Raw genomic sequence first — 13,241 nt, 5'->3', positions numbered from 1 at the left:
TACATATTCTAGTAAAATATATGCATATTAATATCTAACTGGAGTTATATGGGCAAATATAAGTATTTGAATTTTTTTTTTTGCAAATATGCGATTCAATATCATTCTTTTTACTCATATCCAGCCCAGTACAGAGTCACAAATGGTCTTCAATGCGTTGTTCCTTCATTTCTCAATTGAAAACAAACACACGGATCAAAATTGTAGTTGCAACTATGCGATTGCCTGTTGTAAGGTTGACCGCGAGACCATCCCTAAAGTTCTTGTTAATTTGGCAAAAACGTCCACTCTACAATATACTTCCAGCTCACTCTCCGCACTCTGTTCATCTTTGGGGCCGGACCATCGATATCAGAATTCATTCATGATAATGTCACTCTTTCAATGATGCTGTTATGTGAAGGATGCTCACCTCAGAGCAAAGACAAGCGACAAACCCAATAGTGATCGTAATCATCGCTAAGTGTTTTACCCTAATCACATGAACTATCGACTACATCACGCATATTCAAGTTGAACTATGTCAATTTCAATCACCGTTTAAGCTGTATGACTTCAATCGTTATGGGTGATTTTGCATAATGCTGAAGGATGACTAAAAATCAACGGGTTCAAATTTCATCGACGCGAAATTTTGTAAACTCGAAAATCATTGAATGTTGTTTTAACGAAAATCTCTCCGAGCTTTTGATGCATGGCCTATTGAGTTCGCTGGCAGTAATGGATGGATTTAGATGTTAGCTGACGATATACAAGGTTGACAGAAATGCACCCGCGAGTACCAGTTCACAGAGTTGAATTTACTAGCCACAGACTCGATCAACCTTTGACTGACACTACAGATAATTAATATTTTTTTACACATTTTTAGGCAATTTTTTGTTCAGGGCTGCCCGAGCTAGAATAGACGATAAATAGTGCAGAAGGGGGTTCATTGTAAACCCGAAATTGGGTCGGATTTGAAGTTTATGAAAACCGAGCTTCTGAAGTATCGAAATATTGTTTTGCTCATCATTAAGTGATTGTATTTCGTTTGGGTGGTGTTCGCTCCAAACTTGGCGCTGAGACAAACAGCCACTTTAAGGTAGGGAATTTCGCTGATTGAAAAAACGACAAATTCTTCTTCTTCGGCCAGTCTTCATAATTGTGAATCGTTCTATACCTGATCTTGACTCGATAAAACACTTATTAGACATTTGCTACAGCTTTTGGGCAAGTGTTAAATAAAAAGGTCATATTTATATATCAATGCTATATAATGATATAAATTTATTTGAAACTTACTTAATTACTCTGTCAACCTAAGAAACCAACAAATTTGCTTCACTTTCACATTCCGGATAAGCTGGTTCATACTAAAAGTAGATGAAAAAGGAGATTCATCAAAAATTCACCATACCAACAGACTACGGCTTGAGATTAGTGATTGAGGGGTCTGCCCCATTGAGTCAAACACAGCCAACTGGGTCGCAACATTTGATACCCGTATGACAATGTCGTCAATATAATCAATGGTTAATTCAACTTGCTACAAATGGTGACCCAAATTTTTGAAGCGATGTCTTATTTTTGAACTATTTTTTCATGACTTTTTAAACACACGACTGAGAAATTACTCAAGTTTACAAAACAAATGAATTTATGTTAATGTTTATATATTTTCTCATAATACAATACTTCTGTAATAGGTGGCTTAAAATTCTGTTTGGAGAAAGAAAACGTGAATTATGTTGGCGGAATACGACGACCGTTAGCTGTAAATATTCTTCCTACGTAGTATAAAAACGATAACTGACAATTAACAAAAACGCAATACATGATTTATGAATCAATATTGTGATCATTCCCAGAAATTTCAACGAAATTATCGGCTCAGAATACTTTGAATCCGAAGAGATAGATTAAAGCCGAAGTACCTTGCTCGCCTTATACACGAAAAAAACTTAACTTATACGCTGAAGATATATTAAATTACTATTTATAGGAAAACTGTTCAAATGGATGCCTCCACATTTTAGCCGTGAGAGTGTCGAATGAATTCACATTCTTAGATATTTGCGAATAAATATCAACTCCCGATCCCTAATAATTTTTTAAATATGTCCCCTTACCCACGAGAAAGTTGGAGCTACAAACCATTAGTCATGCTCACATTGAATGAATAATGTAATATAAAAGTTACCATGATAAAACCATATTCATTTCTCATAAAGGTCCTCATTTGAAGAACAACAATACATTGCGACAGATAATTCTTAGAATATTTTTAATTTATCGTATGAAAGTATGAACGAACACGCTGTTCTTTTAATTTGTAAGGTTAAAGGTCAACATTCCTACAACAATAGTTTATAATTTGGAATTTGAAATATGCTTTGTAGCTCATAATCAAAATAGAATTCAAGGATTTCTTGATTCATGTATTAAGAGTTTCATTCAATCCAAAACCTGAATTGTTGGACAGATTTGACATAATTAATAATAATCAAACGGCATTTCTTCACATTGTAATATCAATATCGGTTTTAAAATATCGTTTTTATATTGTCGTTCATAACGAACCACTCTTTGAGTTCAAATAATTTCGTGATCAATGTGCCCATGAACTACTTCGTGTAATGCAGCGAAAGGCACTCGAAGCAAATTTTCGTCTCTATTTGCAGAATGGAGACAGATTTTTTTTATTTCGATACCATGACATTTCAATAGCGTTTTAAAACCATATATTTTACGTCATGCCACAAGTTTCGACTGCATACCCGCGTAGCAGAACAAAACAAATTAACGATGCGATACTAATTTCTCAATGATCGTGGATTATTCGGTTGTCCCTTTTGTCGTATTGGTAATTAAGATAGAGAAGTATAATACATACTCTCTCTCATCTTTCACACGGGAAATTCGCTTCTTACAGTCATTGGTATCAAACTATTTGAAAACTATATTCCATGCACCACAACCCACTAAGCATGGTGTCAAATCTCTCTAATGAAAGATGATAAATTTGTTAAAATGAAGTTAAATTCCCCCCGCGCTAATACGTGTCAATAGCGTTCTATTCGTATTAATTGCTGGACTTATTCAGTAAATGAGTCGCATTATATAAATCGGATTATATCGGGAACGTGCGAAGTATATTATACTTGTCTGGACCTAAGTTAAGGACCCCATTTACAGACAAATTGATGAGGCGTAAAATAACGCAGGTGCAATTTAACGCAGTAGATTTGCGTGAAACTTCGTTATCTGAAACTCAAAGACAAAGATTTATCGATATTTCAACACTTTTTCACCAGAACGACATTTCTACCAACTATCCATTTCTTAGCGTTGCGAGATTGCTCTAAAACCTAATGTGCTTGGGATATGACCGCCTAAAACCGTTTCAAGGGGCCAATAACAATCCATTTTTCAACTTTGCGCTTCTCATGATAAGATTCAAACATCAAAGTACACAAATATACTTGGAAATCTGATTTATTGCCTCACGCAAAAATAAAATCAAAAAGAAACAAAAGATAGAATAAAAACGGTATTGGGAATAGGAAAAATAGGTAAAACAAGATAAGAGTAATACCACAGTTATCAACGCAAATAGGAAAATTAAATAATAAGGAACTCGTCTTACCAGATTCATTTTTTTTAAAAATCTGATTGTTAAATTTTGGTCCTTCTCACAAATCCATTATAATTGCACCATGGAAATCGTAAACCTTCAAACATTTTCACTTACAAAACTATTTGTAACCTGTCCCGTATATAAAATATCCTAAATTAGCCTAACGAAATACATTGTGAGTTCAAATATTTTGAAAAGTAACTAATTTAAACAAATTACGTTATAAAGTTTGAATAATAAAGTAACAATCACGGAATTTATTATTTTTAAAACCAGAATGCACTGCACGTTCGAAACGAGGCAGTGTGCAAAAATTTTGCCACGGGTTGCTAAAAAGGAAGATTGTGTTTGAGTTTCAGAAAATTGAATATTTCATCAATTTCTTCGATGATGTTCAATCTAAACGTTCAGACATCTTTCTTCTGCTGCGATGACAGACGAGCATGTATCATCTTGAGAAATAGATGAAGAATCACTTTCAGAATACTGATCATCTTCTACACATGGAGAACGATCACGGATGAAGGATTCTTCTTGGACGTATCTTTCATTAAATATTTGACCTCTGACATCTGGAGAACAACAAACAGATTGTTCCATTTCGTCGTCGGAACAAACTTTTAATAAAGATGAATGTCGAATAAATTTGTTTAAGTCTGAAACGATTTTAGCAAAAGTTGGACGCTTCTTCGGATCAAGTGACCAACATTCTAACATTAGTTGGTGAAGGGCTTTTGGACAGTTTGTAGGAGCCGGAAGTCGCATTCCACTTCCTATACTTTGCATGACGTCATTGTTGGTCATATCCCAGTAAGGTTTTTCTCCATAAGACATAACTTCCCACATCATAATTCCAAAACTCCAAACGTCACTTGCTGATGTAAATTCCCTGAATCGAATACATTCTGGAGCCGTCCAACGTAACGCGATTTTTCCACCTTGCGTTGTATAAGTTGCATATGGATCGTTTTCGAGAGTGCGAGAGAGTCCGAAATCTGATACTTTGCAAACGAAATCTGAATCGACCAGTATATTTCTGGCTGCCAAGTCACGATGAACGAATTGCATATCAGAAAGGTAACGCATTCCATTTGCAATTCCGCGGAGCATTTGAAGCAATTGAGGCATTGTTAGTTGTCGGTGATGACGCTGTAACAAAGGGAAAACACAATTAATGAAAATGCCAATGAAAAGGAGCTTACCAGATGCATATTAAATACCGCTGAAAGTATACTAATTGAGTCACAATTATTGGTTTTACTTGACACTTGTTCTTGTCAAAGTAACTATTGCTATTTCAACAAAATTGCATGATAATATTTACCTTCAAAAATTGGTGCAAAGATCCATTTTCTAAGTGCTCTGAAATGATCATTTCTGGTTTGTCTAAAGTTAAAGATAAAGTTTGATTAAGTTGTTATGATAAATATAAATAACTTAAAATATAAAATAGGGAGTTTAGGTGGGGCATGACTGGTTTCATTGTAACATGCATAAAATAAAAAAGAACCTAAAAATGCTTATATAAATCAAAAATATAATCAAGATGTGTACAATTCATCCCTTAATATTACGAAGTATTATGACATATAAAATATACATACGTTGTGTAACAACGCCTTTCAGTTGCAATATGTTAGGATGATTGAACTGTGCCATTGTACAAGCTTCTCTCAAAAAATTTGACTGATCTTTAGCTGATGATCCTTCTTTCAATTGCTTTGCTGCAACTGTCTTCAATTCTCCACCTTCCATCATGGTTGCTCGATAAACAACAGCAAATTCACCTTCACCGATCGTGTCATGCAAACGTAGATTCAAAGGACTAATTTCTTTGTTCATTTGTTGGACTGCTTGAAGTGGATCCGGATAATCAACGTAGGATTTTTGACCTGAAAATAAGAATATTGTTTGGGTAAATACTTCGGATAGCAGTGACTATTCCAGTAAATGATGCAATTGAGAAGTTCATTAATGATCACATTTCATTTAGAGTTGAATCAATTCGACTTATTATTTTCTTACCTTTGTTCACTTGATTTCTTCTCATGTTAACAATTTCCTGATTTAATTTTTCCGAAACATCGTCGTATTTTCCAATTCCATTTGAATTTTTCTTTTCTTTTCCAAGGTTTGAGTTGTTGTAACTTTTTCTTCTTCTACTGTACACAAACACCAGAACCGAGCAGACGATTGCCAATACAAGAATGGTTGAAACAGCTGCAATCAGGATTCCTGTTCCATTTTCATTGCCAGATTCAATATCAACTGTAAGGAGAATTTAATATTTTGTTATTGATGATAAATTTTAATAAATAAATACATTTTATTATGAACATTTAAAATTCTTACCTGCTTTACTTTTAGAAGTTTTGAACACAACTGAAGCACTGTATCGACCGAAACCCACAGAAGTTTTTGCTCGAATTTGAACCAAGTATTCCGTGTTAGAATCCAAGTCCGAAAGCGTACAACTTGTCTTTGTAGTCTGTAGAAAATATTATTATGACATCATAATGTCTTGATATGCGACAACGATCAGTGATTAAACAACCAACAAGGGGCAAACATCGTTTTGGCTATAGGTTTATACAATTCAATTTACCTCTAACACAATTGAATCTGATGGTTTCCCATTTTCTAAAACAATTTTACTCGATCTTGTGATTCTTGAGTCTTGATCTCGACGTTGAACTTGCACTTGATAACCTAAAATATTTCCCCTTGGCTGTGATGGAACTTGCCAATTGATCATTACTGAATTTATAGATGTATCCGCAACATAAATGTTTGCCACGGGTGCGGGAACTGCAAAAGAAAAGAAAAAAGGTTTTATGAAAAAAGTTACAATTCAATTTTAAATAAATTTAGTGACGTTTTTATGTCACGATTGGTAAACCATAAGAGTTTACAAAATAAAAGTTGATTTTTGCTTGAGAGATTTTATCCCGATAATCATAAATTTTAACACAAACCTGATTCCTTCGTTGTTAATTCCATTAGGAGAAAAGTAGGTTTGGAGTCGCTTGAACTTGACAATCCATTATAGGAGTATATCTGTAACAGGAATTGTAAAAATTTAGTTCAAAATACTTTGATTTTATCAAAACTGATATTTTATTTTGGATGAGTAATAGATAAACTTACTTTGAATACGTAGCGAGTAAACGGCTCCAAATTAATAACGTGAATTTTGTTTTTGTAATACTTTGATAAGCTTGATAATGAAACACTGTTGTCTTTGTGGTGGATTATTGAGTCGGAATAAGACACCTTCTCAGGACATTTCTGACATGAACTTTCCGAACATGTTTCGCACAGGATGCTAAAAAGAAGGTAAATCGTCATTAATAAAAGGCTAGAAACTGTTAATTAAATCTAATTTTTAAACTTGTTTTAAACGACAATAGTGCACCTGATTTAAAGTACATTCAAAGTGTAGATTTTACCTGTAGTAAAGATCGTTTCTTCCACCTAATTCCGCAGGTGTCTTCCATGCCAAAGTAGCAGTTGTGGCATTTGCTTCCATTGATTCAAATCTCGGTACAGATGGTAATTCTGAAAATAACAATATACAAAGTTATATAAATGAAACGAATTTTTACAAATTTCGTGACTATCAAATAAATTCCAACACAAATATGTTTGGAATCCAATTAATCCTTCTGAAACAAATCAATGTGTATTAAGTTACTTTAAATATGGAATACTGGGAGACAAAAAGGACCACCAGACACACGCTGATACACAAAAGACGGCAAAGTACAAAACATAATGAACAATGTAATCCAAACTATTTCCCAACGCATATGTTCCAATGGACTGATTTAGCACCTCTCGAAATACAATATAATAGAACTGGAATTTAATTTTAACCCTTTACTGATGGCTTAAATGAAACGAAATTTCAATGTGAAATCAATCAATGCTTTCGTGCGTATAAACTTGTTAAACTTCCCTCAAACAATGCAACAAGCACGGAATTCGAAATATTCCTTGTAAATTTATGTCACTATTAATATCCAGAAATTTTTTGGAATGTTATATATGGGAAATCAACCCTTTGCTATTTGCAAAGTTCACATCGTGTGTCATTTTGCACGGATACCAAGAATATAGGTTACATGCTGGACACTCACTCATTTGGCAAAATGTTTGCTTCAGCAAAAACAGATCTCCCAACAGTGTGCTGGAGTTCATAACAATGCAAGCGGTTTGTTTAACCTGATAACAATTATGATTAATTTCACTTACTGCTACATGGGTGGCTTGAACTTTCTTCTTTTGCTCTCGCAAATCCCGGATGGCAAGGGCAAGCTTCCGCACTTGGAGGCGCAGTTTTTGTCACCGATCTTGTTGTGTCGTCTCTTGTTATCAATTTGTCACTAATCGGTCCACTGTTAGCTGGACATTTAAGGCATCTTCCATTGCCTGATCTGGATTTAAAGGTTCCGATTGGGCATGCTGAAAAAAAATTACTAATGTTTAGTTATATGAATTTCAACGATAAAAATTCGAGACGTTTCATTGGTGAAAAATGTGAACTTACGAAGACATGCTGTTGCGTCCGAATTCGGTTGATAACCGGCCATACATCTGCAGTTTCCAGTAATAATTTGCCATTCTCCTGTACTTCCACAATAATGCTTTGGAGCTAAAATGTAGAAATTATGGTTATGGAACGAAAGTGACAGAATAAATCCAATTAACCTCTAGTAAAATACTCACCATAACCACCGACCGATTCTGCATTTGCTACGCATGTACCTGGAACAGTGACGAGAGATGAAGTCTTCTTTCCTGTCATAGTACGTTCAAATGTTGCTAAGGAACGAGTAGTTTCAACGCAGTAATAGTAGTATACTCTAAGACTGATAAGAGACATGCATGCTCCTTGATCTTGTGCGGCAACGTAGATTCCCCCAGTGCTAAAATTAAATAATTTTAATTATTTTAATTTCTAACTTTATGATTTGAAAAATAACAATAAAAGAATCACAACGATTCTGTCAAACGTACCTTTTCAACGGTCCAATGGAAAAAGTCTTTTTATTGATTTCATCGTTCGAATTCGCAGCAACAGTGTCGATTTTGATGTAAGGTTTTTCCTGCCAAGGTGGAAAAGTACTCGAGGCTACATCTCGATGACTTTCGTAATAGAACAAATTGAATGTTTGACGACAGTAATCTAGATCCACTCCTGGCCAATCACATTTTGCAATAGAAAATTCAATTTCTATATTGATTCTTTGAGCTCCTCTGAAAAATATAAAAAATGGACATTTAGATTTTTAGTATATTAGTTTTGGATATAAATTCATTCCAATAAAAAATGTTTCAAACCTTATGTCAATGAATGGCGATCGTATCCAGTTGTTATTTTCTTGTCTACTGACTTGACATACTTGATATGAACGGATTATGTTGTTGAATTTGTCAAAACCGCTGACTTCCTCCCACTGAAACAATGAATTTATTATTTATTTTTATTAAATAATGCAGTCTCAGAAATGAACCATTATCAATGTATTTTTCAACGGCCGTGCTTGGGAAAACGTGTCTTGGTTAAATATATCGTTACTTACCGAGTTTCTTGGTTCTATGGTCCATCTAAGATCACTTGTTGCTATTTTCGTATTGTACAGATCATCTAAAAAAAAAAAGTTGAAAAATCGAATCAATCAAGCTTTTGTGTAATTCAGGGCGTAAACAGCTAAAAAATAGAACTTAATTAGTCCCTCGATACCAAGAATTTTACGCTGATTTATGTTCTTTCACACCAATCCAACCTCGAATAAAAGAAAATTAATGAACCAGTACTAATTTGTCGTTAAAAGGGGATTGTTCATTTATTCAATACTGTTTTGTTAAGTTTGGAATTTGGGAAAGAATTAAAATTAGAACAGCAGATTCGCTCCAGTAACTTCACATGGTAACGGAAATAGAATATCTAAAACTTTTATTTGTAAAATTCACCATGACTTAGATTTAAAATTATTTAAAAAATTTTGACTGCGAAAGTTAATCTCTAATTAATGATTAGGTCTCTAAGAAGGAAATTAATTAAAATTCCCTGAATGAGGCATAATCACCAATCCGTGCTAATGGAAATCTATCCCCCTACGAAATAGCAGGATTTATTCATTCATTGAATCGCATTATATAAATCGGATTATACCGGGAACGTGCGAAGTATAATGCACTTGTCTGGACCCGCAGGTAACAAGCTCCGAGTGAGTGCGAGTGTGATCGTTTACAGACAACTAATCAGCTTGATAAAGTCACCATAGGTGCAATTTCTCACCAATTTTTGGCAACGAAATATTGTACCTTGATTTCAATCAAAACATAATGGCTAATATCTGGCAACGGTGGTAAACGTATATCGAATATTATGAACGATTTTCCCATCACCTAAAACTATTTTGGTATTTATATTCACAAATTAACGGAGCTATTTTATACTAACTTTTAACTAATTTTTGCGTTGTGCAATCTATATGCGTAATGCCTACATGGTACAAAATATATATAAAATACTACAAATAACTTACATATTGCTGCATCTGTTTGTTGAATGTATATCCACAATAAAAATATCCAAGTTACGAACATTTTTGCATCCACCATAGAAGGCAATCGAATGATATTATTCCAAGCAAGTCTGAATATATTGATACTAACAAGAATATTGCTTCACAAATAAGTCCCAATAACACTTGAAGTATATTATTATATATCTAGAGAAAATCAAATATTTGTTAATATAAAATGTAATATTCCTGAAACGTTTGATCTCACTGTTTGTATGTAAAATACAGGTAAATCCACATCCCCTGTCTTTGCTACATATTAACTAATATGGCTCCTAATATTACCACTTCCTCAAATATAAAGCGTAACCAATGCCCGCCAAGCCACACTACATTCTCTGATGTTGAAACGACTGCGCTGTGGATTCGAATGTATGACCTTTTTCTCTCGACAGCAGTTCAAATACTCTACAGGAAACTCTTATAACACTAATCGACATAAATCCCCGACCCCCATCTGTGATTCGTCGTCAAGCATGCGACCTTCGAAATCCATACCCTGAGGTCTAATGGGACTGTCTTATCCTCGGAGATAAGTCTTACAAATGAAGAAACTTAGTATCGTATCTCGATATTGTTGCGAATTTCGATAACGAAAGAAAAAAGTTCCCTTTGTTCCGGATCATCGGTGCGAGATCGCACCTTCTCCGCGATAAGGCTTTGTTTTCCGTTGCAACACTCGCTGTCGTGATTGTTTCAACTTTCAAATCTTATCAATGGAAAGCAAAAGTTACCACCAGCTAAAACAAAAGGGGTTACAGATTTGGTAACCTGTTTCTAATTATTAATAATACGACAAAATACTTTGAAATTCAAATGATTGGAAACATAATTATAATTTACGCACGCAGATGGTGTACAAAGAGTGCATATGCATACTAAATGCATCATGGCGACTAGCCTGATTAGAAAATAAATAATGCACGCATGCCAAAAAACCTGGCTTTGAAAATGATCAGATATGAATATAGTTTAAAGTTATTTTGTGCGAAATAACATTGTAATTATTTTGAGCTATTTTATTCTTAAATCTAGGAATCTTCTTTTACGTTCTTCCAATTGGTTTATTCCAGCACAATCTGTTGTTTGCAACTTGATATTTTCAAGGCACTAATAACCTATATATTTTATTCCCAAGTCTAACCCCAATATACTAAATCTGCATATTCGATATCAACGAACGTTTACAAAATATAAAATCGTTTTCCTGTTCTCCGTTGACCATATTGAGAGTAATATAATCCATCTGTTGCGTTTCACACTATATATTTCAGCATCATCTTTCTAAAACAAACAAATGAGTTACAAAGTAAACATAAATCTATGCATTCCGTCTTATCAGCCCGTGCGTGCGGCGAGTCTCATGTTCTTATCATAAAACCAATGTCAAAGCAAGTCGGCCCTGTGCTAACATCCCTTATCAGCAGAGATATTCAACACACGCGGAAACAGGCTTCAGAGTAAATATATCTGGCAACCAACGCGACGTTCCTGCCTGAGTGCTTTCGCGAAATTCAAGCATTTGAGTCAATAAAATGGCTTCGGCTTCTTGAGTTACTGTTTAAATTAAAGGGAGACGAAATACCAGAAACAGAATTTGACAATGGACGCCGGTAAAATTCCTCTTCATAATGTACCTACGCGAATAAGGTTTGTAAATATATATCCCCTCGTACGTTCAGAACTTACCTAACAAATTTTATACTGTCAATCAATTGTCCCAAAATATTCAATCATATGTTAGTGGTTCATTTCAAATAAGACTTCAGAAGGATAAAAGATATTGAGAATAAAGACGCAAACTAGCAATATTAAAACGAATGCTATCACAAATCTTCCTGTAGAAATTGCGCCTCAAAAATTATACCACATACTTCACATCTTACGTATGCACAGCTTATGAGCTATGCGGAAAATGCCACTTGTTACTGATCTGAATGCCAAGCTCAGTATGTTTTTAAGTTTTTGTCGATTTCGTGGTGTTGAATTTCAACATCAAAAACGAAATTTTGTAGTATCAAAATTTGTTGTTTTTTTCAGAAATATTAGACGATAATTTATTTCACCTTGTGACAAACAAATTGAAATTACGCACGAGGCAAGTAAACTATATCAAATGTCAGAGTTTTTATGAGAACATCGATTCGAGTTTTCAAGTATTTTTGAACATTAAATGATTAAAATTTGGCTAGTTTATAAGATGATACAGCACTCTCTAGTCACACCTTCCTGTTATAGCTATGTCCATTGGCTTATGTACAATACAGGTATGTGGATAATTAATTAGCCAGTGGATATGCGTTTTTAATTGTATTCTTGATATTCCGTGTTTCACAATTTAGAGCAGACATTGATGAGTCATTGGGATAATGTGAGTTCCTTTGTAAACGAATCTTTTAGTTGCTACATGGTTCTCGATACATTGAATTGCTCAAGAAAAAGTTTATTCGTCTTGACATACAGTCACTCTGCTTTGAAGCTTAAAAGTTTATATTTATATAGTCTTCATAAGTGGCAAGTAGAAATGCCGCCTATTTGTACCAACAGACTTACTTGCAAGCATATGCATTGGGAAATTTTTAGCAGTCGAAATATATTTTGCATAATTTATTTATAATCAAAATGTATTGCTATACGATCACAAACCAAGTGGGTAAATACCTTTTCCAAGCATAGGTTATACATGGACCGCGCCTCGACGGCGCGATCCATGTATAACCCATACTTGGTAAATTATGGAGCAATCATTTATCATAATTGAGAATGAATGAATTATAATAGCAATTTCAAATCGCGACAGATGGGTGATGGTAGGTATAGAAAGGCCGTTCAATTCAATTATATATATAATAAAGTGCGTAACGGGCATAAAGTTGGACACGCCATGCCTATAATGCACCCTTGAGTTGGATACCGGATCTTACAAAAACAACAGAATTATTCGAGGGTGGCCAAAACCTAAATCAAAAACCAGCCAGAAATATTAATACCTTACTTGTTTTTAACATGAAACGTTCTTGTAATTTTTT

The 13,241-nt window shown here is 34.3% G+C and overlaps 1 protein-coding gene across 1 annotated transcript; it reads right to left on the bottom strand.

Annotated features, from left to right (window-relative positions):
* Positions 1-3,461: 3,461 nt before the first annotated feature.
* LOC120328235 (ephrin type-B receptor 3-like) lies at positions 3,462-10,902 on the bottom strand. Its single transcript, XM_039394671.2, has 16 exons — positions 10,174-10,902; positions 9,205-9,269; positions 8,963-9,078; positions 8,639-8,878; positions 8,348-8,547; positions 8,169-8,273; positions 7,874-8,083; positions 7,069-7,177; positions 6,767-6,944; positions 6,595-6,676; positions 6,225-6,427; positions 5,972-6,107; positions 5,645-5,887; positions 5,224-5,511; positions 4,944-5,005; positions 3,462-4,768 (listed from the first exon to the last, which is right to left on the bottom strand). The coding sequence occupies exons 1-16, from the start codon at positions 10,247-10,249 to the stop codon at positions 4,019-4,021; spliced, it is 3,063 nt and encodes a 1,020-aa protein (XP_039250605.2). The 5' UTR covers positions 10,250-10,902; the 3' UTR covers positions 3,462-4,018.
* Between the last annotated feature and the right edge of the window lie 2,339 nt (positions 10,903-13,241).

The sequence above is a fragment of the Styela clava genome, chromosome 7 (genome assembly GCF_964204865.1).
Source record: "Styela clava chromosome 7, kaStyClav1.hap1.2, whole genome shotgun sequence".
Taxonomy (NCBI): Eukaryota; Metazoa; Chordata; class Ascidiacea; order Stolidobranchia; family Styelidae; genus Styela; species Styela clava.
Note: the sequence above shows the minus strand (reverse complement) of the source record. Positions and strands in the feature narration are given on the sequence as shown.